Source organism: Argopecten irradians, chromosome 6 (genome assembly GCF_041381155.1).
Source record: "Argopecten irradians isolate NY chromosome 6, Ai_NY, whole genome shotgun sequence".
Classification (NCBI taxonomy): Eukaryota; Metazoa; Mollusca; class Bivalvia; order Pectinida; family Pectinidae; genus Argopecten; species Argopecten irradians.
Window position 1 is genome coordinate 952,914 of NC_091139.1, and position 26,855 is coordinate 979,768.

The 26,855-nt window shown below is 32.5% G+C and overlaps 1 protein-coding gene across 1 annotated transcript; it reads left to right on the top strand.

The window, feature by feature from the left end:
• Positions 1-5,946: 5,946 nt before the first annotated feature.
• On the top strand, positions 5,947-26,632 carry LOC138324660 (receptor-type tyrosine-protein phosphatase mu-like). The gene is made up of 29 exons (XM_069269693.1): positions 5,947-6,524; positions 7,662-7,868; positions 8,663-8,902; positions 9,328-9,426; positions 10,087-10,182; positions 10,543-10,638; positions 10,912-11,007; positions 11,349-11,441; positions 12,721-12,813; positions 14,358-14,444; positions 14,754-14,888; positions 15,125-15,233; positions 15,928-16,070; positions 17,408-17,598; positions 17,966-18,053; positions 18,498-18,574; positions 18,929-18,965; positions 19,161-19,258; positions 19,379-19,507; positions 20,033-20,178; positions 20,361-20,496; positions 21,159-21,305; positions 21,580-21,679; positions 21,922-21,995; positions 22,221-22,346; positions 22,631-22,750; positions 23,836-23,993; positions 24,545-24,680; positions 24,996-26,632. Exons 1-29 carry the CDS (start codon positions 6,449-6,451, stop codon positions 25,062-25,064), a joined length of 3,402 nt encoding a protein of 1,133 aa, XP_069125794.1. The 5' UTR covers positions 5,947-6,448; the 3' UTR covers positions 25,065-26,632.
• The last annotated feature ends 223 nt before the right edge of the window (positions 26,633-26,855 follow it).

Below are 26,855 nucleotides of genomic sequence, written 5' to 3' on the forward strand. Positions count from 1 at the left end.
ATGTATTGATGACAATATCCTAGTAATTTGATAAGTATTCATTTTATATTTTTGTGTACTATTGAAACATTTTTTTCTGTTTAGTAATTCAAATGCATTATTTACAAAACGATCAGATTGATAATTATGGGAATATGTTTTAAATATTTAGCCTTTATCTGAGAGAACAAATGAGATGAAATATACGGATTGGTTTCCTATGAGATGGTCGGTGACACACTAAACACATTAAATCAACATTATTCAAATACTGTAACATTAAAACTAAAAACAGCTGATTTGATTAGCTTAGCTATTTTTGTTGTTTTCCACTAGGACCTTATACTGTATCGTGTGTCTACTTTTAACTGTCGTGACTTGTACTTTTTTGTCCTTGAAGTATATACATGTCTACTTGTGTCTGTCGTTCTTTGTGTCCGTGTTTTTGTTTTGTATTTATCTTTGGTGTGATTATGAGAGAGTTATATTTGCTCGTATGGGCTATCCGAGACGAAGACCGTTTGGATATTTATCTCCGTTTGTTTGGCACTACATGACGTGATAATACGAAAGTTCAACAGGTAATGTATTGGCAATTAAATCCTTATTTTAGTGATAGATTTGTTTAAATGTTCATTATGTAAATTTCATACATGATTGTAAGGTAGCTTTTTAGAACCATATTTTTTTTTAAATAGTCATAGAATCAATGTATATGACATATTAATTAAAATAAATTAATTTGTGATCGGGTGGTGTAGTGGTTAAGCCGCTCGTCTTTCACCTAGCCAGCCGGGGTTCGACCCCCGGCACGGACGTGAAAGGTTAGGGGTCACCTGCCCGATCACGTGGGTTTTCGCCGGGCACTCCGGTTTCCTCCCACACTGAGACTCCTCGCGCGCTTACATCCGGGCCATCGAGAGTGATTTGCATAAGTTGTATAACTTGTTTTGTAATCGATGAAAAAGAAATTTTATAAAGTTTATATTTGAGTAAAATAAATAATCTATTAATAAAGATAATATCATGTATGCTATTCTTTATTATTTCCGTTATCATATTAGTTCATGATTTCCAAATATTATTATAAGTCTATATGTTATCATTGCAATATTGAATAACGTACTGATTTTGCATTTAAATTTTGATATATTTTTGTGACACACATCGAGAACAGTTTGCAAGCATGTGCACTGATGGCACATTTTCGAAGAGAAAAAAACAATGGAAGATGCTTTAAAGTACGCATATCTTCGATGTTTAGTAAAAGTCACTATCTTAACTTAGCAGGTATGTTTAAATTATTTTTATTTATTGATTACTATTTTTGATAATTGTTAAGCCACATAATATTTGTAATACGTCTCCATCGCCACATTAATGATATATTTTGCAATAGTGGATGTAATCAGCAATTACATTATATTTTGCTCGAAAAATTGTTATTAGAGAGCAAATTTGCTTCTGATTAAATTACGGTTCAACTTCTTAATTACCTATTTTTTATTTCAGAATTTGTTGCCGACAGATGTAAGGGTGATTGTACGGGGACAATAGGACCGACGATATTCTGATATCTCCTTAGTGAGTAATATAAATATGATACTCTATCTATATGAAATAAACAGTATAAATGATTTGTTGTTGAAAAACATGTCGATGTATCGCAATTTTTTCTATTTAAAGCTCAATATTAAATTTGTCTACAATCTGGGAGAACTAAGACACCATGAATCTACTAAGAAGAAAATTAATATCCAAATACGTCAAACATATTTAAATGCGTCCTTTAAGTAGGTATAACGCCGTATTTGTATAACACAGTCTGCAGTGTCTTTTCTTGTCAAAGTGACCTCGTTCATTCCTAATCGGGGATGATTAACATTATATCGTGTTTATTACTAAATGTCAGGTAGATTGTTTGGTTGACGGGGAAGAACGTCCTTGTTCCGGTTATAACCGCGTCTAGAACACCATGTCGGATATAAGATATTGATTGAGCACGAGGGGAGATAACTCGTGTTAGTTTAACTATCCAGGTCACACGGAAACTGACTCGTGATATATAGTACAACATGTGTAGTATAAAATGTACTACTGGAATAGACATAGACACATTTTGTAGGTAATTTCACCATCGAAATCTCCAAACTAAGATTTGGTTTATGTTTACATGGACTAAATGCTATTCATTGTAATCGTTCAGTTCGTGTTATGACCGGAATACATAAAATATGTATATTAGTCTTTTAATAGGAAATATAATTCTAACCATTTAAAGACCAGACTTGTTTGATTTATATCGGCAAAAGAATTAAAACATTTTAAAATGTTTTTGTTCGGTCCAATTTTCCATAACATTATAATTTGTCGAATGATTTTATTTGCAATTTTCTTCTATTTCAGTGAGGAAATCGAACTTACTTAATGTGTTCGTTAGACGACTGATTTCTAATTTCGAAGAGAATGGAAAGACATTGTGTGCTGATGAAGTTTCCTGAAGCAGTAACCACTACGATGGTAGTACATTATCACACATGCTGACGTACATCATCATTGTCGTAAATCTGACTATAAAATCGTGTCATAATAACAAGGACGGCTACAGGGATGGCTATTGAAAATCGTCAGTATCACAAACATAGACTTATCATGATAATAAGAAAGGCTAGTCAATCTACTGTCTGAAATCGTCCAATAGACCATTATCATCGCAATACTTCTCTTTCTGACTGCACGGATATTTTTTGGATAATCAGTTATGCTCGTGTCAGCTGGGTTTTTAGTGTTTAGATAATCTGATATACAAGCTGATGACGAAATCGTCCTCATATTTTAGTTTTAAAATGTTTGTGTGGTCATGGTAATGACGCAATAGTTTCCATCTAGGGTTATGGCAATGTTCTAATTATCAAATAAGTGCATTTCACATTGGACTTTTATAAGCAATTAATTTTATATATTTAAACAATTATCTTTATTGTATTGAACATTTGACGTAATCAATAAACACTTGTGAACATTCCACTGTTGTAATGTTGTGAAACGGTGTATATAAAATAAATATTTTAGTTTAAATCAATTTTCAAAATAAAACGGAAAATCACAAATTTCTGTTTTAGTGTCATTCGACGAGATTTCGTTGAATTTTGTACATTTTGGCATGTAATTGTAATGATTTCTGAGATTTTTTTGCTATAATTTTATTGAAATAATAGATATTTGACTCTGAAATTGAGATGCTTTGGGTTATTAAGTGATTTTTACTATCCACTAACGAAGCAATCGAAAACGATTAAAATGTGAAAAAGTATGTCAAGCCTATGGTGTGTGTTTATATTGTATGTTTGAAATTAAGCATGTATTCTCTTCATACCTATACTGAATACATGGTGCATTGTGCAGTGTTTTAAAAAAGAATATAAAAAAAGTATTTATGTATCAAAATTCACATTTTTTGAAACATGATTATGTGCATAAATAGTCCTTATAAATATGCATTACTGTTGAATTGATTCGAGCACACTATATGACATCATAATTGTATGTTTTGAGACCTTGTGTTTATGATATGCTTTAATACTACGTGATATTTATATAGAATGCCCAGTGTTATTTATTAACTGGATCTGACTGCAAGGCCATCATGAAATATTTTAGTTGTGATGCTTACTTAGGTAGCAGACATGTATTATTGATTGTAGAGTTTACTAAGGTAAATTACTCGTTAAAGACCAATCACGTTTCCGAAACAACGTTTATCTATAACTGATATAATGACAGACTTCCTTATAGCCTCATACATCTGAGTTAACAACAAATGCTCAAATTGTTAACATTTCTATTTCCACGGTGATATTCAACTACTGTTGTAATAAGGATGACACCAGGAAAGATAAGATAAACCACGCTATAGAAATTGATAACCAACCCCGATTTTTTTACCGATACATAGAAAACAACATGTAAGATTGTTATATAGGTGTGCAAAATTGGCGTTCCGGTCATCAAAATTATTCTTTGTTGTTGTTATGGACATTAGAACATAATGTATACTTCTACGGACGTGTTGCCGCTAATTGCGGGTATTACATATCCCCGATATAAATTTTACAGGTATATACAAATATTTCCATTTGCTCAGGTCTGACACTATATCAAGCTATCAAACAAAAGGCATTTTATGAGATCATAATTCTCCCACAAATCTCGTTGTTGTAGTGATATATAAAACATGTTTCGTTACGTCGTTTCTGACCGAAGTCATGACGAAATGACGCAATGCATTTTTGTGCGTATTTGCATGCTACCGAATGAAAAACCCAATTAATCTAAATTATTCGCAACAATATTTGTGGCTCTGAATTTTAAAATGTTAGATATCCTTAAGTTGCAAATTTTTATTAAAATGTTGAACGAATGCTGATGAGTTTGTTTATTTCCATGATCTTATTTTTTTACCGTGAATGACGTTGGAGGTACTTATAGTGTCATAAAAAAGTCTCCACTAATGGGAGAAGCGGGGACATTATTTTGTAACAGCGATAACAGTGTGTATTACAAGTTGGTGTAGGTTTTAAGATTACACAAAACGGAAATGTAAGCATTAAACTGCCTTTTGGCATATTTGTGGTACTATAATTCTCCTAGGTTTGCAAAGAAATAAATTATAACGCACGTTATTTAATTTGAGTGCAATCCTGGGAAAATTATAGGGCCAAAAGTCCAACAAGAAGGCAGTTTAATGCTTAAATAAAAATAGGTATTGTTGTATTTAAGATGTAAAATAGTGATATTTACAGCATGAAATACATCATAGTTATGGAATACAACTTACATGAAAAGCATATCTTTTAAGTTTTATTACCGTATGAAGCACACCAAATAAACCATAACTAGATATTTCCTGTGGGAACAGAAATGATACAGTTGTTAACCTCTACAAGTATATAAATCAGTCATCGAACCCGACCGCCCGGCTAGTAAACATTGTGTCACTTCAGTGTAGAAAGGGTCTAGTGTTTACTTATCACCTGTACGTATGGGTACATGTTTCGTTGTATTATACACGTCAATGGTTTACCCTGTAGGACACTGTTATCTCGATTTATAACTCTTAACGAGAAGATATTTATATCAGCACGTTTTTTTTGTTTACATCAGGATGAATCCATGTGCACATCGATCCATCTACTTTGAAGATTGATTATGTTTGTCAGCAGCAACTTGGTGTTTTGTTAAAAATGAGAGTTACTGTTTAGCACAGTTGGTATTATACGACATTTATCGGTTTCTAATGTTTTATTTTAAATATGCTCCACCGTCGACTGTGCATAAACGATTGTCATCATTTGAACAATAATTTGTGTTTAATCATGAAAATCTATGTCTTATTAACACCAAATAATATAAAAAAAGCTTTTGGTGGATGCTAATTCAGTACTTCCTTCCATATAGGGCATAGCGACATGGGTTTCTTTTCGGGACGCAATTAATTACTTTTAATATATTTTTCTTGAAGTAAAATAATAATTTCAAACTCTTCAATAATGGTATTGGTGTAATGTAAGCAACATTTGTACCTGAAGAAAAGTACTAATTCGTTCGTTCATGTTTTTGATACAGAAAAAAATACTATGTGTTAGGGATGTAGAATCATTAAAGTCATACACGTACAGAAATTATAGACAACGCAAATCACTGTTATTTAGCTATTGGGTATTACTATTACAATTTAATATAATTATGACAATAAAGTATTATTATTACAATATAATAATATTATCACACCATATGATTCGATCTTCGTAAATATGTGTATGTATGTGTCTCATGTAAGATTATCTTGTCTGAACACAACCACGAATCTGGACTGTTAAAACAAGAAAAGGTTTCATGATTGAGTTTGAAGAACCATATAAACATGTATGAATCCATGAGAAGCGATAAACAGTTCATTTTTTATTCTCCTGAAAATAATAATATTTTTAATTAAGCACTATATTTTAGCAATAATTGACACGTAAATTTTCACTTTAAAGTGTGCATATTGATTTTAAAATCTATTACGATCTTTTTAAATCGGTGTCAGGTTCAAGTTATAATTAAGTTAAAAAGGAGCACTGGTAAAATCAATAGGCAAAGTTAACCCTAATACAAACAACGTATTCAAGTATATATAGGGTAGCACGTGTGTGACGTCTTTACAAACTCCGGCGTGATATATTTAAAGAGATAAAGCACAGGTAGAAGTAAGTAGCAATAAATATTTCGGTATCTTATCGCTATTGAAATTTGGTAGACATTCCCCATGAAATCGAGTGGGGGTTAAAATACAGCAGTGACATTGACATAGGTAGTAAATCTTCCTTACCCCATATCTGAAATCGGCACCCTATCGCATATATAAAGTACACTAAGATATGTATGACACTTCCTGGTTCATGTGTATGTGCAGTTTAAATCCAAAATGGAGACGAAAAAGATTTTCAAAGGAGACATCATCTTAATCCTGTTTTCCCTTTTTGATGCAACACAATCTGCAAGTAAGTATATATTCGTGTCTCAATTCTAGGTTAATTTTCAAACTTCTGATGTCGGAGTATACATGTATATAAAATCTTAAAAACCGGTACCTTGTTGTTTTTAAGAAAAGGCAAGATAAAACAATTACATATTTATAACGATGTTAGTAGTATGCAATGGAAGTGCATAATGTTGTTACTTACTTTTCAAAATGTAGAGGAGCCTGACGCGAATGCAAATCGCATAGTAGCAATTGGTCACCATTAACATGTCATAATTTGGTGACAATGTCTTACTGAATTGTCAAGTCTTTAAAGGAGGCGCTACCAAGTATTAAGTCAAACTAACAACGCGTAACTTTGATACAGAAATCGAAAGGATTATCATATTTTATACGTACATGAACGAAAACATGAAACTTTATTTAGGAAACGCTTGTCGGGTATTCTGATTTAGAAGGTTAAAAAACGTGACATCTTAAAATGGTGTAATATGATTGAGTCAAAAAACTGGATTGAAGAAAAGTACACATTGAATGATTTAAGATTTATAATAAACCAGGACGTGGTCCTTAAATAAATGCAGTTATCTAACTTTTGACGATTAGAAATAGAACGATTTAATGTTATAGGAAGGTGCAAATACATTATTTCTTGTGTGTCGCAATGTGTTTATCTAGACGTATGAATTGACAGATCAATTATCTACAGCAAACCGCGATGGGCGTTTGCCACATTCTGCAATAAACATATTCAAATCCGTACATATTGATAATGTTTCCAGCGTGTATTAGTGATATATAAAAAAGCTAGATAGGTTAGGAGTCCATACATTCCAGTTATAAGTAAATAAGTTAGGGTCTATACTTTCCGATTATAAGTTTCACTACCAATTCTATTGTAAATATTGATAGATAAGAATGCAGTGATATGGAAGTTTGTGTAATTTTATCTTTCTTTAGCGCCGTTGTAAGTTTTAAATGCATAGATATTGTTGTAATGAAGCCTTTAATTAACTTCGACACATAACTTGTTCGAGAATGCTACATAATGTAAATATGACCTTTATCTATTAATATCAAAATAATGCGATGTAAACAATTTCATTAATAATGTGTTTGTTTACCCGAGTTATTTTACATCTTATAACCCCTTTAGTTAACGTGGCCGTAGGGAAGCAGGCTGAGCAGAATGGTGACACCAATGAATGGGGACCGGATAGAGCTGTGGATAATTGTACAGATACAGATGTTAATAATGGTTGCTGTTCACATACCACAACTGTCGGTCGCCCTACAAATGCATATTGGGATGTGAACTTTGGGACAGTGATGACAATTAACGATATTACTATATACTACAGGGGTAAGAACAGTTAAATAAAGATTGTTACGTGACCCTTATCAGCCCTTTTCAAAGGTTGAGTTCTGGTTATGGATATGCTACCCAAATAAACTTTTAGTGTAATGTTTTTTTTTATCTCAATGACCGACATATTTACCTTATCATAAAATAAATTATTATGTAAAGACTATTACATAACAAATCACATCGTCGATATCAAGCATATGTGACCTATTTTGAGATAGTCTGTCTGATCATTCTATACGCATATTATAAAAGTCTTTAATGCGAATAATTTTTGATGTCACGAGTGGCTTCTTAAAACGCCTAGCTATTTTACAGTCTTGGTCAAGAGAAGCAATGGGAATAGAAATTTGACATCATTGCTTATTTCTGAACACTCATTATGTCATTAGAATGTTACCTGCTGTCCCCATTGCATTATACCTTAAAATGCGACTAAATCTGGGTTTCTATGGTTTCTCTTCTCACTTACCGACTTTTTTATTGTCTCTCTTGACACTGCCTCACGTTTGGATGTTAGTTGAGTGTTCGTCCATAATAGGAAAGCTTTATTTTAGGTATGTTCCCTGGACGTGAGACATTACATTTTATAACAATGGGCGTTTCTGCTCAGACACATACATCTTAATGCTATGTTGATATATTGTGACACGTTTATGATTTCCAATTAGTTTCTCCTAGCAAACAAAATTGCCTTATGTAGAGCTATGTTTCACCTTTCATATTTTTTTTTCTTTTTTTATATCAGTTTTAGCGATACATTGATATAAATACCATTTCGTTTTTAACAGTTGGATTTGCTGACCGATTTGCCGGATATCAGATTTATGTGTACAATACCACAGGTGTTTCACCGACACTATGTTACTCGGACATGAGTAGTGATATCAGTGATGTAAAGTTGACGGTGACACACCAGTGCCCTTATGTAACTCGATATGTAAAAGTATACAACTACAGAGTCAACCCTAAACGTCAGTATTGGTATAGTGATGATGCAATACTGGAACTTTGTGAGGTACAGGTCTGGGGTGAGTATGATTATTATAATATAACTTAGATATACTTGTTATGTTTATAATATGTATAATAAACTGTCTCTACTACAAATTTGTGTTAATAGTTTTCAATTATATCACCGACACCTTGCACTCAACATACAAGGAAAAATGCAACCCAAGGTGTTCATTGAAAGGCGTATAAAAAGATTTATAAAAGAAAAGCCCCGGACATAATTCATTAAATAATGCCGAATATTACCAAAGATATTTTAACGCATATATTCAAATTCTTTTTGTAATATACAGAAGGTACATGACCACCAAAACCTCCACCAATGATTTCACTCACACATTCGCGGTGTCATTGGCATAAAGTAGTGTTTCTAGAATTGTCTACTTTAGGTAAGTTGTATAGTACCACCTATTCTGACTATTGTTTTGATACTTTCCTAAAGGGTGTCAGGTTGGGAGGTACGGTGATGGTAACTGTGACAGTGCGTGTTCCAGGGACTGTCTCGGCGGTAATTGCAATGCTACAAATGGGGACTGTTTCTGTGAGTAATATTATATCCAAATGTGTTAATAGCAACCATGTTAAATTGAATATTTGGACGATATTATCGACACCAAAAAAATGATGATTATGATCTAAATAAGTTAAAATTTATTATTATCAACATATTACAGCATAAAAACGCAGTGATATTACTTTCGAATGTTTACTTTTTATTTCATTTATTAGTTTTTACTTCATCTTTTTTCTATATCAATACAACATATGTCTTGACACAGATGATAAACTAATATGAATTTGAACATAGAAAATTCAATGAATTATGTCATAGCCTTTTGCTATTAACAAGTCGAAAAAAAAACAATTAAAGAAATAGGAAACACTGGTACTTTTTATTTTTTATCAATTTTGTTATAATCCATGTATTTCCCACTACAGAGGTCAATACCTCAATAAACTCAATAAACAACAGCCATGCAATCGAAAAATAGCCGCGTTAATAATGCCATCACCTTACAATAATGAAGAGAATGAAATATAGAAATGCCACAAATTGCTGTGGTGATTTTTTCTTGTCATAACATGTTTCCATCCTTTACACTTGGACTGTAAAAACAAGTATAACAGTTCAATGATATTATGTATGGGATGTTTTACAAGAGGGATTTTAACATATCGGTCATTGTTGTCATCTCCACAGATTGTGTTCCTCAAAAGTACGGTTATAAATGTGAAAACAACTGTTCCATAAATTGTCTGAACCAGATCTGTGAAAGAGATACTGGGAATTGTAATGGTAAGTTTATTTTAAAAGCAAATCGTGATATCTGTTTTAATAAAAATAAATAATGTCGTGAACAATATCACTATGCTGTCAGACTGTTTTATTGATTTCGGAGCATTTAGCTTGAGTAAATGTTTATGGTGAATTTTGTTATCTTGGTTCATATCAATTTGATATAGAAATACAATGCAACCCTTTTTTTCCCATAGCATGTTTGGCCCCGGTTAATGAATGGTACAAAATCAATGTAATTAAGCCATTGATGACTTAAATCCAAAACCGATTTTCATATTTCATATTTCATCATAAGTTGTTTTTATTTTATGAAAAACTGTTTCAATTTAACAATTCAATTTTTATCACAATGTGTAGATTGTGTTCCTACGAAATTTGGTACGCAGTGTAATGAAGACTGTTCTGTGAACTGTTTGGACCGGTTTTGTGAGAGGAAAACTGGGACCTGCATTGGTGAGCTTTGCTAAATCATACCTGTGTGTGGTATTATATATCATTATATTTTAATTAAGATATATCTAGTGTAAGATTTGGATATTCTATTTAATAATTTTACAAATTATGCAGTATGGGGATGCAACAAATCACATGATATGTTATATGGTTGGCACGGCGTGTTATAAATGTATGTAGGTAACAAAGAAGCCCATTTCTTAAATTGAATTCAGTTGAACATTCACTGTATGTACATGTAATCCAATCTTTGAATTGTGATCATCTAAACAGACTGTGTTCCCAAGAAGTTCGGACGTAAATGCGATGAGTCCTGTTCTGTGAATTGTTTGAACCAACTTTGTGAGAGAGATAATGGTACCTGCAATGGTAAGGACAAATTCGGTAGAGGAGAGAGTTTACATGTTAGTAATGCCAATTAAGTTATGAAAAAATATCGGAAATAGTGACATGTTGTCTCAGTGAAACATTTGTTTAGTACTTGTAAAACTACGCTCTAGTTATTCAGAAAAAATGGCGGTATGGAATAAGTAAACATTTACGATTTAATGAATCATGATAATTGCAAGTCTGTTCTGTAGACAGATGCGTAGTAATGTTTTGAACCATATTATTAATTAAGCAATATACGTTTGATCAGAAACAAACGCAAATTTTATTTAGATTACAGCCACGTAATATGATAGTCATGATTTATATATTTTTTTCAGAATGTGTTATTGGACGTTACGGCAAATTTTGTGAATCGAAATGTTCTGCATATTGCAATAATACGTGTGCCAAGGATACCGGACATTGTTTGGGTGAGACGTTGCTTTATGTTATACATATTTAAACGCTTAGGGCATGTACAGACAGTGAAAATGAAGCAACGTTTAAATCAGCTCATAATGAATATAGTGTCTACGGTTATGTTTCCCCGTAAGTTAAAGGAATGTCATCACAGTTTAATGATTGGGATTACTTTTTAATATAATTATTATCTTGGGGAAAATGTATCGGTTATTTAATTATGTGTTGTAAATTGATTTATCTATGGATATCTCTTACAATATCTTACTCATTAATTAAAAACGAAAAAAATAGAAATAGAAACATCAAGAAATGTACTTATACATAAGTGGTAATTTGCACAGGGTGTATCGATGGCAAGTATGGTTCAACATGTGACCTAATCTGTCCTGGAATTTGTAAGACGTGCACACAAGGCAATGGGGATTGCATCGGCGAGTTTATGATTAATTAGTCTCTGTAGATGGATGACTGAATTATTGTAGCGAAAATGATATTTGGCAAAATAATTATTCAAATAATTCATATTCAGTATCCGTTGTAATGAGCATTTTCATCTCATAAGGTGAAATATGACGTCACTGTTTTCAGTGCCGTCACTGATTAGCTGAAAAAACGGGTAATAATATAAAAGAAACAAGGATATCTCATGTTTGAAATTTCGCTGGATAAGATTGAATCATAAGGTTTAAAACATTTATATAATTTATGTCATGAGCTTGCAATCTATTGAAGCTAATCCTTAAATAATCCAAGCTTGAATTTCGAAATTTAAATTTCAGAAGAATGTTACGTGAAAAATCAAGTTAATAGTAATTTTCCCTTTTACAATTTCTTAAGCAAGTCTGACTTTATGATAATTTAGGAAAGCAGAACGTCCTTACCGAAATGCAATGATGAAAATACTTTTTTGATGTTGATCAAATGCTATGATATAATGCTGATACATTGTAATATAAATACATCAGCAAGAGGACGTTACGGCGAATGGTAATTAAATATTTTAAAAGTAAATGATTCTACGCTTCAGCTTAGAGACATTTTCATATCTAATATATGATGCTTACCTTTTAAAGTTAATGATTATGGTATTTTGTGGTAAAAGTTAATTCTCACGAAATAGCTATATGCTAAAAATGCGTCTTACTAATTAGTATAACAACTTTTCAAAACATGACTTCACTGTCATTTAGATTTTAAATATAGCATTGTGTATCATTGTTCCATAATGCAAATCGCTATTGGAGTGTGTGATTCTGCCATATTCGTGATATTAATTTACTTTTATAGAATGCACAACAGGACGATACGGGGATAGTTGTGAACTTGAGTGCCCGAACAACTGTCAGGGGGAATGTGACAAAGTCACTGGACATTGTACTGGTAAGTCTATACTTACTATTCACAATATGTATTGGTTGATGTTAAGCCAGTCTCGAATCCTGTTGGATATTATAATATCATCTTGGTCATCAATGGTCATATGTTGTGATAAACTAACGACAGACTGCATGGGTAGGTTTAGTAATGGGTTGGAATTGTAATTATACACATCTGGTCACTTCTAAGTAATACTTTAATAAGGTATATCGGATTATCTGGGACGACCATTGCTGACCAGATAGCTAAATCGGTAAAGTGCCTGGTTAGGTGTCATGTTCGGACCTTAGTCCGACCTCTACATGTTTTCAACTCCTGTTGCTTAAATAAAACAGGAGGTCGATGGCCTCGTACCTACATCCTGGAAAGGTAAACCAGACTAATGAAATAAACTGTCCAGTACTTTTTTTAAAGAACAAAAGGACTTGGTTCCAATTAGCATTACCTCAGACGCTAGATTATGTACATCTATATTCAATCTGCTTCCAATGTCAACAAAAGTATACGTCTTGTAAAATGCATAAAACTTTGAAATTGATGGCGATAAAAAAAAGACGTAGCTCGTGGACTAGCATTACAGTATATATTTTATAGTTATTGGAGAAATATCGTTCAGCGCCACATTTACGCAATAATGCTGTCGGTTCGAATTCGTTAACAATAAAATTAATGTTTTTTAATATTTGTTATATATTAAATAACAAATTAGTTACAGGGTTTTTCATATTAACATAGAAGTTATAATCAATGCGCATTAATGAACTTAGGAAGGGAGTGAATGTCCATTTCTGGAAGAGCGCGAGGCTTAACATTGAAATATATTAAGTAATACTCAAATCACTCTAGCTAGGTCTCTCTAAGCTTAATATAAAAGTGGAATGGATAATGATTTAATTACATAAGGGACACATCCTGACTGCAAGATACCCAACCTGTGGTTAGCTCATTTATACGGATCAAGTTTGTCTGTAAACAGGGTTATCGACTTAGTGTTTTCCGTAACTTTATTAGAAGTCATAATGATGTTTGAAAAATATGAAATCTTATTTTTAAATACGTTTTGAAAAAAAAATGGTGAAATGTTAAATGGGGATATACTTAATATCACCTCATATACATGCAAATGTGTTGAAGTTCCCTTTTTTCCCCGTAATTGCAAATTCCCCATGATCATGATGATGAACAAAAATGTACAAATGAAAGCTTTCGCGGTAACGTACATCTCTATATATACATAATATATAATATAATCATCATCGGAGTACATTTTCAATAGGAAATTCAAATAATATCTTTGGATCAACAACACATAATGAATATGATACATTGTGTCTTAACTAATTATGACATATCAATTTAACACATTTTAACAAAGGAAACCAATCTTATCCGGGCTGTTATCTCACGATCTACTGCACCCGATCGCCTAGCCAAACATGCCTGCATAAGTCAGAGTCCCGGATAGGACACAAGTCAATGAATAATCTTCCTTTATTAAATTGTGTCCCTTTGTATGTAATAATATATATACATACGTTTGACTGCAGAATGCAATGATGGATTTTACGGAGAGGAATGCTCAATGGCGTGTAGCAGATGTACAGAATGTCATCAAAGCAATGGTGAATGCATTGGTAAGGTCATGTCTTATAGTAAGAAGGAAATTGACATTGTGTAGACTATGCCTGCTGCTAAGTAAACCATCTTTGTGTATAAAATGGTTCTTATTATATTATTACATATATTTGCCAACAGATAACCTTAAGTTCACACTTTTGTACTATAAACAAAGTTGAATTTAATGTTGTCATTTATATAATTCAAATAAATGACATTATTCACTTTCACAGGTTTTTGTTATTGATAACTATTTTATCACGCTGACCACATCCTTTGTAAGTCATTGATGCATGTATAATTATCATTTTCTCTTGTCTGGACAGAATGCGTGTCAGGATATTACGGTCAGAAATGTAACGTGTCATGTGGTCATTGTGCTAGCTGCCATAGAGTCAATGGTTCCTGTCTATCATCGTGTGATGCTGGTTATCAACGTGAAGGCCATTTTTGCAAAATAAGTAATAATAATTTCCAAATGTATTTGAATACAAATTAAGTATCCAGACAAAATGCTCTTCAGAATATTACAAATCAATACTTTATTAATAAATAATTAATTTCTACAACTAATTTTACGTAATGATATGGTTCAAACATTAGAAAAGTAGACTCGAATACCTCTACATCGATGTACAAGTTTTTTGGTTTGTTTTGTTAGAGTTTAATTTCAATGTATTCCTTCCAATAATCCTAGCCCAGACACCAGATACCTCAACATCAGATGCAGGTGCCATAGCAGGGATAGTTGTGGGGGTGCTTGTTGTTGCTGCCGTTGCCATCGTTATTGTCATCTTCTTCAGGAGGTAACACATATACCATAATGGCTATAGGACATTATCAACACTAGGGGAAACACGATTTATGTGTTATAGTTTTGTTTAGTTTTAGATGGATACAAATGTCTATAATGATACGAGTTACGTGTGTAGTTAACAAACAAAACAATGTCGGAATTTCTTTCTTTTCTGTTTGTCGTTTAAAGCTTCAAAATAAAATTTTATTCATAGTTCATTTAATATTACAGAAGTCATCTCACTCAGGGGGAAATTCAGTCAACTCACAACCAAACATGTATATATATAATGCAATTTCCATACTTTTACATTTCATCATTTAACTTTGAGCTTTTTTTAATGAACATATATCCTTATACACATATAATAATGCCCAACTACTATTTTTATATTGATGTTTACATCGGATTTTTCATTTTTCATTTGATTTTTCAATTTTCGGCTGATTTATTGTTTTACAAAAAACTAAAAGGTGAAGAAAATATCTTATATTCAATCAAGTGACGCATGTTCTGTTCCAAAATCGTAATCATAATTATTTTTTTTGGTTCGTACGAGCGTATATTGGATAACTTATTATACGTGCAATTGAAATAAGGAGTGGAACTTTTTCTAACGAGAACCAAACTCAATTCTGTTGGGTTCTGTGACAGTTTAGTCCATTAACTGTGTATTGATGTTGTTATGCCTATGATTTCTACAGACGGCGATTCGCTGCTGGTAAACAGGAACCTAATAGTACCAGCAATGTTAACAAGGGAAACACTTACAGGGAGCATACCGAAAACGGGGATCAGCACATGAAATATAGAAAAACGCAGAAAAAGGTTCACAGAAACACACCAGGTAACACATGTCATTATGTGGCTAGCCACATGGTCGCTACCGGCGACTGCATTAACACTAGGTCGATAGTTATTTCCAAGGCAACCCATTATTTCAAAAAATTATAATTTAAATAGTGGTTCCCCATCAGGTGATTTCTGTTTATCATATTCATCAAACTCTCGTTAGTTAATTTTTGAATTTTAGAAAGGAACGAGTTTTAACGAGCGTCTTTTGAAAATTTTAAAATGAACTAAGGAAAATTCAGATAGACATGATAAAATAACAGGTACGGGTAAGGACACTTATTTATCCCATAACTTAACTCTATATTGATACCGTTGTGACCATTCCTCGTCTTCACTCATGGACAATTATCACCACACAATGTGTTATGATATATTTATGCCGTAATATATAATGCCTAAATACTTTGGATATGCAATTTACTGTTACGCAGAAAATACAATGCTATTTAAGAGACTCTGCACTATGAAATGTAGTGAAAAGTTGAAAGCCAATCGGAATCAAGAGATGTAGGAGTTGAGCAATCAGAGGCACCGTAGGTATTTACACACTGAGTGTGTAAACATAAACGATTACCAACTGCTATGGAATTGATCACGTGGTTTTTCCATTGTAAAACATGCATAGTTATGGGATAAAGGCCCTTCTCATCATATATGTATAATTTAATTATGAACTGATATAATTAATTCAGTATCACGAATATATATGCAACAGCCACTTAAATTTGGCTAAATTCAGGGCGGGCTGAAAACAAATTATACTTATTAATAATTAAATACAATTTATCTTTCTTCTATGCCTCTATGACTTAAAAAAAGATGTGTTCAGTTTGTAAAAAAGCTTAATAATGATAGAAAGTGAATAATGTCATTAATTTGAGATATCAATGACGGCTAAAACTCAACACCATTTTTAGTACAAAAGATACAACAGCACAATAAGAACCCCCTTTAGACAAAGATGGGACTTAACATGAACCAATATTTAACAGCGCCATTAGATATCTGTCTAACTCTCCGCTAATATCCCTGATCCATGCCTGAGCATGTGCAGTCAAGCTAATTGAACTGTGGCTTTCTATATACGAGTTACTTCCCTTGTCACTCAAGCATTATGTCTCTACCTCCCTTATCCGGTTTGGTTTGAATGGTTTGACTAAATTTGATCATAGCTAAGTTTATTTGTGTTATAACATATAATACTTTTTTTGAAACATATTATATTGTATATAAATCAGGCTGCAGGAAAAGTTATATAAAACCTCTCCAAAAACAAGAAAATTACAATATCATGTCTCAGACTTAAATGAATAGCTTCCTTTTTGACAGATCCCGATAGAGATCACACAGATTCCGCCAATGTATATCTAAACATCGAGGAGGTCAGCAGGAAGTCTGGACCTGGTGATAACGTCTACTACAACAATTCTAGTCCTATGGGGATCCCTATCTCTGATCTCAAATCAATGGTCGAAACGAAACTACAAAACAAGGCAAAGGCTTTCGAAAATGAATACAAGGTCAGTTCCAATGTCTACAACATCGGTTGTCTGTTTCTATTTGATTTTCCAAACAACGTTTTGACTTTGATTTGCGAAATGTATATTTTTGCCATATTTAAAATGTTTTATGGGGTATTCTTCTATCGGCTTTGCAACATGTGTTTTTGCATAATGTAAGGATGTTTAAGAGCGTTAAGAAAAAGTTCTTCATGTATCACCAGTCAGATACAAGTTACTGAGCTTTTATAGGGAATTTTCCACTTGTATAATAACTGATATCGCTGTCATTGAATATATGTTATGAATTCGGAAAAAAAGAACAATATAGAAATGAGAATTGGTCTAGGAGATTTTAAAATGAATATCTTGGATTTCTTTGTGAAAGTCTATACCATCTGGGGCTCTGCACGATCACGACATTGGCAAGCTAAATCAGAACAAGGCAAAGAATAGATTTAAGTCTACGTTCCCTTGTAAGTATAGATAGGCAAATAGATATATCAAAATAAGACAATATATATATTAAAATTTACGTTCCCTTGTAAATGTACCAAGGCAACCAAGAAATATCAGAACAACATAACAGATGTAACAAAGTTTACTTTATAATATAAGTTTAACAAAACAAGCTCAAACCAAGACAAAGAATATATATAAATCCGCATTCATATTTCTATACATCGTGTAAGTATACCGAGTTCAGCTAGATCAGAACATGTTCACGTTTCCTTTTGTCAAATAAAAATTCCATAATCGTCATTTTTGAAAACATTTAGATTTTTTAATATGTAAATCTAGTTAGCAACTTAATTTGCTGTAATATTGTATGAATTATCTGACTATTTGTTCTTATGACTTTTTCGTTTGTATCGTTTATAACTTTTATTTATTATCGCATCTGTGACTTTCCTTTTCAGACGACCATTCCCGTGTAGTCCTTGAAACAGTTGGAAAAGATCCTCACTCAGACTACATTAACGCCAACTACATCGACGTCGGTTTTGCTTGCTTTAATTTTTATTTTGCTACTTTATTTGATGGAAAATGCAGCTTACCTGATCTTCGGAAGTGCATTGACTTTTTGATTTACTTAATAGGTTTTAAATTACACTGTTTGACAATTTTATCACATATTTTGTTTTTCAATATCAATGAAAAATGTTGTCTTGCTTTATGTTTCGAAATAAAACTGATTGATTAGTTTTATTTTTCATTTTTGACAAGTTTAACAAATTCTTGTAGAGAGATATGATAAGATATATTTTCAAAAATTCAATTTTGTTCAATTAGTGTTATACATTGTGCTCGATTGGATTGGATACAATACTAAATGCAGTCTATTTTGCAGAGTGTAACAAAGTCCGCGGAATATATTGCAACACAAGGTAATACTGCATATATTTGTATGCACAACTGTAACTTTTGCGTATGCGACATAAACTATTCCTTATCAAACAGTCACAATTCCATTATATATATATATATTTGTTTTGAAATATGAAATATGGTTCTATTAACCGGGACATCTGAGGGATGGGGGATGATGGAAAACAATTCAGACGTGATATTACATGTTACAGGACCACGACCCGGTACTGTTAACGATTTCTGGAGGATGATCTGGCAACTCAACACAGGAAAAATCGTTATGTTGACCAATCTCATAGAAGGAGGCAGGGTAGGTATAAATCTTAGTACAGGAAGATATTTTGATATTATTTTATTTTATTTTTTTAATTGCATGTTTGAATAAGATTCGGTAATACTCGATCAAAGTTTTACACTCATGTTATTTTAGCCGAAGTGTGACAAGTACTGGCCAGATGAAGGACAACCGCTGACCACAACAAACTTCAACATCATACTGGACAGGGAACGGTCATATGCCTTTTATATCATTCGAGACCTTACTGTTACAGAGAAGAAGGTAAACTGTCCATTGAACTACATAATATATAGCTTTTATAAATAATACGTAAACTACAAAACATATTTCGCCTCGCACTTTCACCTTTTTTCGTCTGTAAATACCTTTTGTCCCAAGCAGAAATTTTAGTTAAGGACTACAGTTGGTAGGTGTGTTACAAAATTGATATTTGATTTGTTCTAATATCTTGCTGTGGTAATATCGCGACAATTTGCAGCATATATTATATAATTAGATGTAAATCAATTTGAGTAAGAGTTAGGTGGCTATGATTTGAAACATCGCAAGACCCATTTGCTGATCACTTTAAACGATACAGAACGTGTTGGTTGATTATAATTAACAAGTATCCCTGATGAAAAAAAAATGATGAAGTTATTGTGATATATACCGGTATCTTATACCATATCAGATATGTTCATATGATTTTGAAATTCATTTGTAGTATCAATTTCCTTTGTACCTATTAAATGCCTACAGTTTTAGATGTTAAATCAATACCAATCCATATTATTCTTAAAACAGACGAAGACAGTAAGACCGATACATCAGTTTCATTACACCACGTGGCCAGACCACGGGACCCCTGACCCAAACGAACTCATCGTCTTTCATCGACGCGTGAAGAACTACGAGGCTAGATTGACAGGAAAAATGGTTGCCCACTGCAGGTATTGAGGAGGACTTATCCAATAGTCATTATTTATATATGTCGTATTGTTGTTTTCTTTGCAATTTCAACAATTTTCTATGCCATCAATTGATATTTTCAATGCTTTTTTTATCTTTTGGCAGTGAATTAAGATTGTTATAGTGCTAAGGATCTATTCACTTCATTCGAATTTTTTGACAGTGCTGGTATTGGTAGGACGGGAACCTTCCTGGCCCTGGACGCTCTCCTGGATTACGGGAAAGAAACTGGAAATGTTGACGTCTTACAATACATTAAAATCATGCGGAAGGATAGAGTCAACATGGTTCAAACCGCTGTAAGTAAAATGTATAGTCTGAACAGCTCTCAATTTATTAACAATTTCAAACAGATGATGTCAGTTCTAAAATATTAAACAAATCTTTCCTTTTGGTAGATTTTTTGTAAGCAAATAAACTAATATAACAAATGTGTTAACATTTGGTCATGGACACGTTCACATCCTTCAGCAATTGTAGATGGTTTACGGGTGTCTGTTACTAATCTAATATTTCTCGCAATCTTCATTGGAATACAAAATGAATTCGCGTAATGTCTCTTACTGCCAATCATGCATTCACATATGCATTTTAAAATAATCTCTTTGAATTTGTAACTATAAAGTTTACCTTTATTTACATCGATTGCTGAACAAGTTATACAACTTATGCAAATCACGTTCAATGACCCGGATGTAAACGCAAGGCATGCATAAACACCACTTGATCTTTTCACGTTCGTGTCAAGGATCAAATCCCGGTCGGCTAGGTTAAAAACCGAGTGACGTATCTATCACACTATCCGATGAATCTGTGTCCGAGCTCACTCGAACACATACTACAACATTTGTATCTTGAGAAAATCGAATGATTTGCAGTAATTAGTAAATGTTTAATTGAAAATAATTTCTCGCCTTTATACCAAATACTACACTTAATATTCGTCGTGTTTACCTTTCAGGAACAATACATAGCTGTACATCAGCTTCTTATAGAAGCCTTCGAAATGCCAGACACTCTGATTCCAAGAATGAAGTTCCAAGGAATACTTCGTGCTCTCACCAATGGTGGTCCTGCCAATCAAACAAAGATCAGAAAGGAATATCAGGTAACATAATAGTGTTATAGTAATCAAAAGGTGAAATAATTGGTTGTTAAACACACCTAGGATGTGATGGTCTGAGAGGAATTGCTGATTAGTCTAGCTAACCATTCAGCCATAAGGCATATTTGACATTTATATCACACTGGGTTATCCCAGCAATAGATAGCAATAGACAAAATCACGAAATATAACAGGACACATTGCAAATATCACTAGCATTAAACATGATTGGTTTTAATTAAAACACACTCGGTCATTATTACTTTTTTTAATTCAGCTGATACAAAGTACAAAACCAAATTACAGCGAGGCGGACTATAAGACAGCCTTACTACCGTCTAACAAGATGAAGAACCAGACTCTGTCCGTTCTAGCAGGTAGCTTAACATTCTACACAAAATTAACTAGCCTATACTTATAATTGATTGCATAAAAATGTGAATATTAATGTAATAGTGTTATGTATCAAACGAAATAACAAAAATATATATATATCATTTGATTTCGACAGTTATATCGTTGCATAGAGCATACAACGTTTCCATATTACAAAAAACATTAGTTGAAAGGTAATATTAGAAACTATCTAAAACTGTATTACTTGCTTTTGTCATTGTAGGTGATGATTTCAGAGTATATCTGCTTTCACACGATATTGATAGGACAGACTATATAAATGCAGTGTCCGTACCTGTGAGTATTTTAGGCGATGTTTAGTGTGAATGAAAACCATTATATTGGGTGTCCGGATCTATTTGTTAATATGAATTGAAGCGTTATTTTGAGCTAATAAAATCAATTATTGATAACATAAAAGTAACATATTAACATCATATAACGTAATGTCCGTCACACATTTTCAGCGAAACGTTATTGTTGCGTTCGGATCTTTGGTTTTATCTTTCAATTTTATTTAAGTCTTACACGTCGAAGACTGGGTACATCGTCACTCAGACTCCCCTGGAGGACACCGTGGTGGACCTGTTGACGATGATAATGGACCACAACTGTCAAACACTCGTGGTCATTGACACGGACGCCATTGTAAGTGTCTTGTACGCATAGTGTACGCATAATATACTTTGTAAAACAAACTGGAAGTCACACTGCTAATGCAAATGTATGACCAAATGAGTATTTAGATGAATATAATATATGAAAAAAACAATACTATAGTCTTATGGATCATTATTTATACTACCTAGTCCAAAAGCAGACGTTGATGATTCAAATATACTTAACAATATTATAAATATCTGAATTATGATGTATGGATTGCTATTCGATCGTGAAGGATCGATATGAAATATCATTATCATTAATTTCAGAACTGGCTTCCGGATGAAAACTCCGAAGACAAATGGATTGGAGAGTTTAGACTGGAACGTAAAGAAGCAACTACTACAATATCGAATGTCGATGTACACGATATCGCGATTGAAAGCGCAGTATGTATATGTGTACCTGCCTCTGAAATATAATATAGATAATAATAATAATTTCTTTTCCTAAATATCTTATAAACAACGGCACAGTAAAATGAAAAATGATTTATTCGTTTTTTCACAGGTAAATCATGCTAATTTCAAACGCGTCATGACAAAAAAAGTCGGTTCATCGGATCTTAAAAAAAGCTGTATCGCCTCGTATAGAGTATTCTAATGGTTTACACCTTCATTTGAACTAGTCTTACAACTACCGTTCAGACAGTATGGAAATAATGATGGTGGTACTATGAACATTACTCAAAACAGCTATTAATATTTCATGTTTTTGTCTCAACGTCTAAGTAATTATTCGTCACACGTGTATAAAAATCAGTTAGAAAACTACCAACCGTTTTAACCGATTTCGGCTAATTAAATATCGGCAAAATTCCTGCAGATTAACTAAAGATATTTCTCAAACAATTAATTGACCTGTGTCATGGTTAACCAATTGGATACACTCAATTTTTGTGCGCGCACTAACCTTACGAGTAGGAAGAATGTGTAATCGCGTAGCGCTTTCTCTTAGCTATAATTTTGTAGCTCAATAGACTTCTAGACAGAAAATGGTGTCTTATTTATAAGGTATAGTAGGCCGGGTAAGTATATTAGTTCTAGGCGTTCTCTATGACATTATCAAAAAAAATGCAATCAACAGACCCATGTCCATGTCGCGATTGTAATGTTTCCTTTTTCACTACTACTGTCCTCATTGTATTTGTATGATGAAGAAACATCGTCTTTCTATACCGTATGGCTGTGGAAATCACACCGCTCGGGGGAATTCATGTATGTCAAACACACGGAAAAGTATCGGATTGGATGTTCATTAATTATTCTGTTGGGTTGTCATTCCGTTGCCACATCGTCAAAAGAGGAAACGACTGAATTAATCTATTTAATAGACACATACATCTTACTAATAAATCAGTAAACCTCTACGACGTTCGTTGTTTCTTTTTCAGTCGTTTTTTTCTGTTTGTTTTGGTCGATTCAAACATTAATAGAAGATAGCATTTCATCTTCCTTATTATGTTCCCTTTTAGGAGAAGAGTTTCACTACCACAATTCGAGTGTTCCACATGAATGACTGGGATAGAGACTCTCCAGTCCCACAGGGTTCGTCAGTGTTGCTTCAGTTGATGGAGTTAGTTGACAGCCGACGTAAATCAGACGACACCAAAACAACAGTTGTCATGTGTCGGTATGTAATATTCACAAATAATAAATGATAGATTTGCGTTATCCGAAATAAAAATTGTTTGGCTATATTTTATTTTTTAAATAGTTTGCAACTTTAAATTCCTCTCATTATTAGCGAGTTAGAAAAAGTAAATCATCAGTTAAATTGTTCTAAGACTCCAACGCACCATATTCCAGCATGCCATACTAATATACAGAGTTGAAGAGTATACTAAATTTACATGAATTACTGTGATGTTACAGAGACGGGTACTCGCAGAGTTTTATATTCTCCATATTAACTTATATAAGGAGCCGTGATAACCGAGAAGTGAAAATTATTGTCTGAAGTTTTTTCACTTCCATGTTTTCGTGTGAATGTAGAGCAACTGTCAGACGCTAACGCTATATTATTGTTATGTTGGTTTAAGAAATCAATTTTAAATGGCGTATAAAGAGCATGCTGGTTAATGATTTTAGATATACTTTCTAAACATTTTCAAAGGCTCATCGATATCATATACATGTAATTCATATCAGGGAAGAACAAATAAGTTTTTTATAATGTTACAGAGATGGGTATTCCCAGAGTGGACTGTTCTGCTGTATCAGCAATGCCAGAGACCAAATGAAGTGTGACGAAGAGGTAGATATCTATCAGATCTCACGTCAGCTGCTCGTACGACGTCCGGAGTTTTTAACCAATTGTGTAAGTAATTACATATATATGGTTTCCCAAGCATACAACAAATGGTATTTTCCTGAAAGGTTTAAAACTACTCTTTTTTTTCGGAATATATAAAAATGTTAAATAGAATAACAATAAAACATTTGCATGAAAATTCAAATTAATTACACGGTACAAACTGTACTACGCATATTTCATGAATGTTATATTGTGAATTTTAGATGTCAATTTATTTATCAACTATTATATAAAGCACTCAACACAAGTTCCACAAGTTCATTTATATTTCTGTTCCACTAATTATAACACTAACATACGAGCTTTATGACTTTGCAGGAACAGTACCAGTGCTGTTACAGTATGATCAAAGACTATATCGACACGACAAATGTCTATGTAAACTAGTCATGGAACATCTACATGACTCATGCTTTGGAATTGGAATACCGTGTATGTCTTGATGTTACATCTGGGTCAAATTCCATACTCCACAAACCTCGTTTTACCAAACGTCATTGACCTGTTTATCATCAGCATTGGAATCCTAGATATTGATTGTTTGCGAATCGTGGTCGTTCTTTCCCATATAGTACTACAACAAGGCATTTAAGCCATCAAGTGAAACACAGAATATTAAATGATTTAATCAAATTATTTTTTTTAAATAGCAACGACAATTTATTTACGACCAAGGTAGTTAATTAGTGTATTGTTAAATTGTTAATCTGATATGTAGTATAGATAGTTCAATATGATTCGTGTTCACGCTCAGTGGTAATTGAATGAGAGACAATAGTTCTGAACAATATTCATATATTCTTTTATAGAAACAAATTATTGAAACAAATATAACTGCAATATTACAAAGACTTTAGTGCTTGTCAATTGCTCCTCACCTGTATTAGAGTATTAAAACAAACTTCCAAATTTCCTATCGATATGTGCAGCGGTTATAACCGTCACACATGCGGAAGTGATTATCTGAGTGTAATAACAACAATTAAAATCATTGAAAGTTTATTTGCAAACCAAACATATGCATAATAATATACATACAATAATTATTATGTTATACAATTTGTACCAGGTGAATACATGATTTTTACAGACGTAAGTACAGTAATGTTATGTTTAAATCTATAAATAATTTAGCAGAACATATCTGATAAATGTGTGTTACATAAGTTTTAGAGATGTAAGCACAGTAATGTTTTTATATATCCATACATAACTTTGCAGTACAAATATAATGAAAGTGTTTGCCATGATTTTACCGACGTGAGTACAGTAATGTCCTGTTTTATCCGTACATCACTTGGCAGTGCAAATTTGAGGAAAATATTAGATTAGTTTTACAGATGTAATTGCAATAATGTTTTTTTTTATATATATATATCCATACATAGTACAAATATGATGAATGTGTGTGACGCTGGTCAGGTACATGTACCTTCATACTTAGGACAAATGGTTTCATGATAAAATCCTTTTGTTTATAAATGAATATTTCGATTTAAATAATGAATATTGAATATCATATGTAAATGCTTTTAGTACCCATTTAAAATCTCTTAAAAAAATCTTTTGGATGGATAATAATATAAGAAAATACCATATCAGGTACAATAGCGTTATATTCACGTCACATTTTATTACATATCTCAAGCATTTTTGAAACATCTTTAATTTAAAAAAATAGAACGCTCCTTGTTTTTATTTTCAGATACATTTGAAATATTTTCGCTCTATAATACTTTCATTAAACAGAGGAAAATTATATAAATACACTTAACAAAACTTAGGTGTTAATTTCTTCTTAATTTCTTCATAATTTCGTGCGCAAAAATTATAGAAAAAGATCTTACAAAAATATCTAAAATAACCGAAGATAGATTATACAGATTTTCTTACGAAAATTTACAAAACATTTTTCTGCTTAACAAAGATTTATGGAACTGTACAAAAACCCAAACAGATGCACCAAAGGTTAGTTAAAATACATCAAATATATTGTAAAGATATGACGTGTCCTGATGTTTAGAGTCGTGACGGTATGGTGTATGTATCTTTCATCTTATCCATTGTTGATAATATTGATAATAAGTCTGATATACATAGATATAACACGATTATATATTTTATATACATCAGTCTCGAGTTTTTGTTTTTTTGTTTTTCATATATAAATCTGTTGTT

Excerpts from the sequence above, each read along its gene's own strand:
- LOC138324660 (XM_069269693.1), top strand. The coding sequence starts at position 6,449 with ATGGAGACGAAAAAGATTTTCAAAGGAGACATCATCTTAATCCTGTTT. Across the intron at positions 12,814-14,357 it reads AGTCACTGGACATTGTACTG|AATGCAATGATGGATTTTAC; the intron begins GTAAGTCTATAC and ends GTTTGACTGCAG. Across the intron at positions 15,234-15,927 it reads ATTGTCATCTTCTTCAGGAG|ACGGCGATTCGCTGCTGGTA; the intron begins GTAACACATATA and ends TGATTTCTACAG.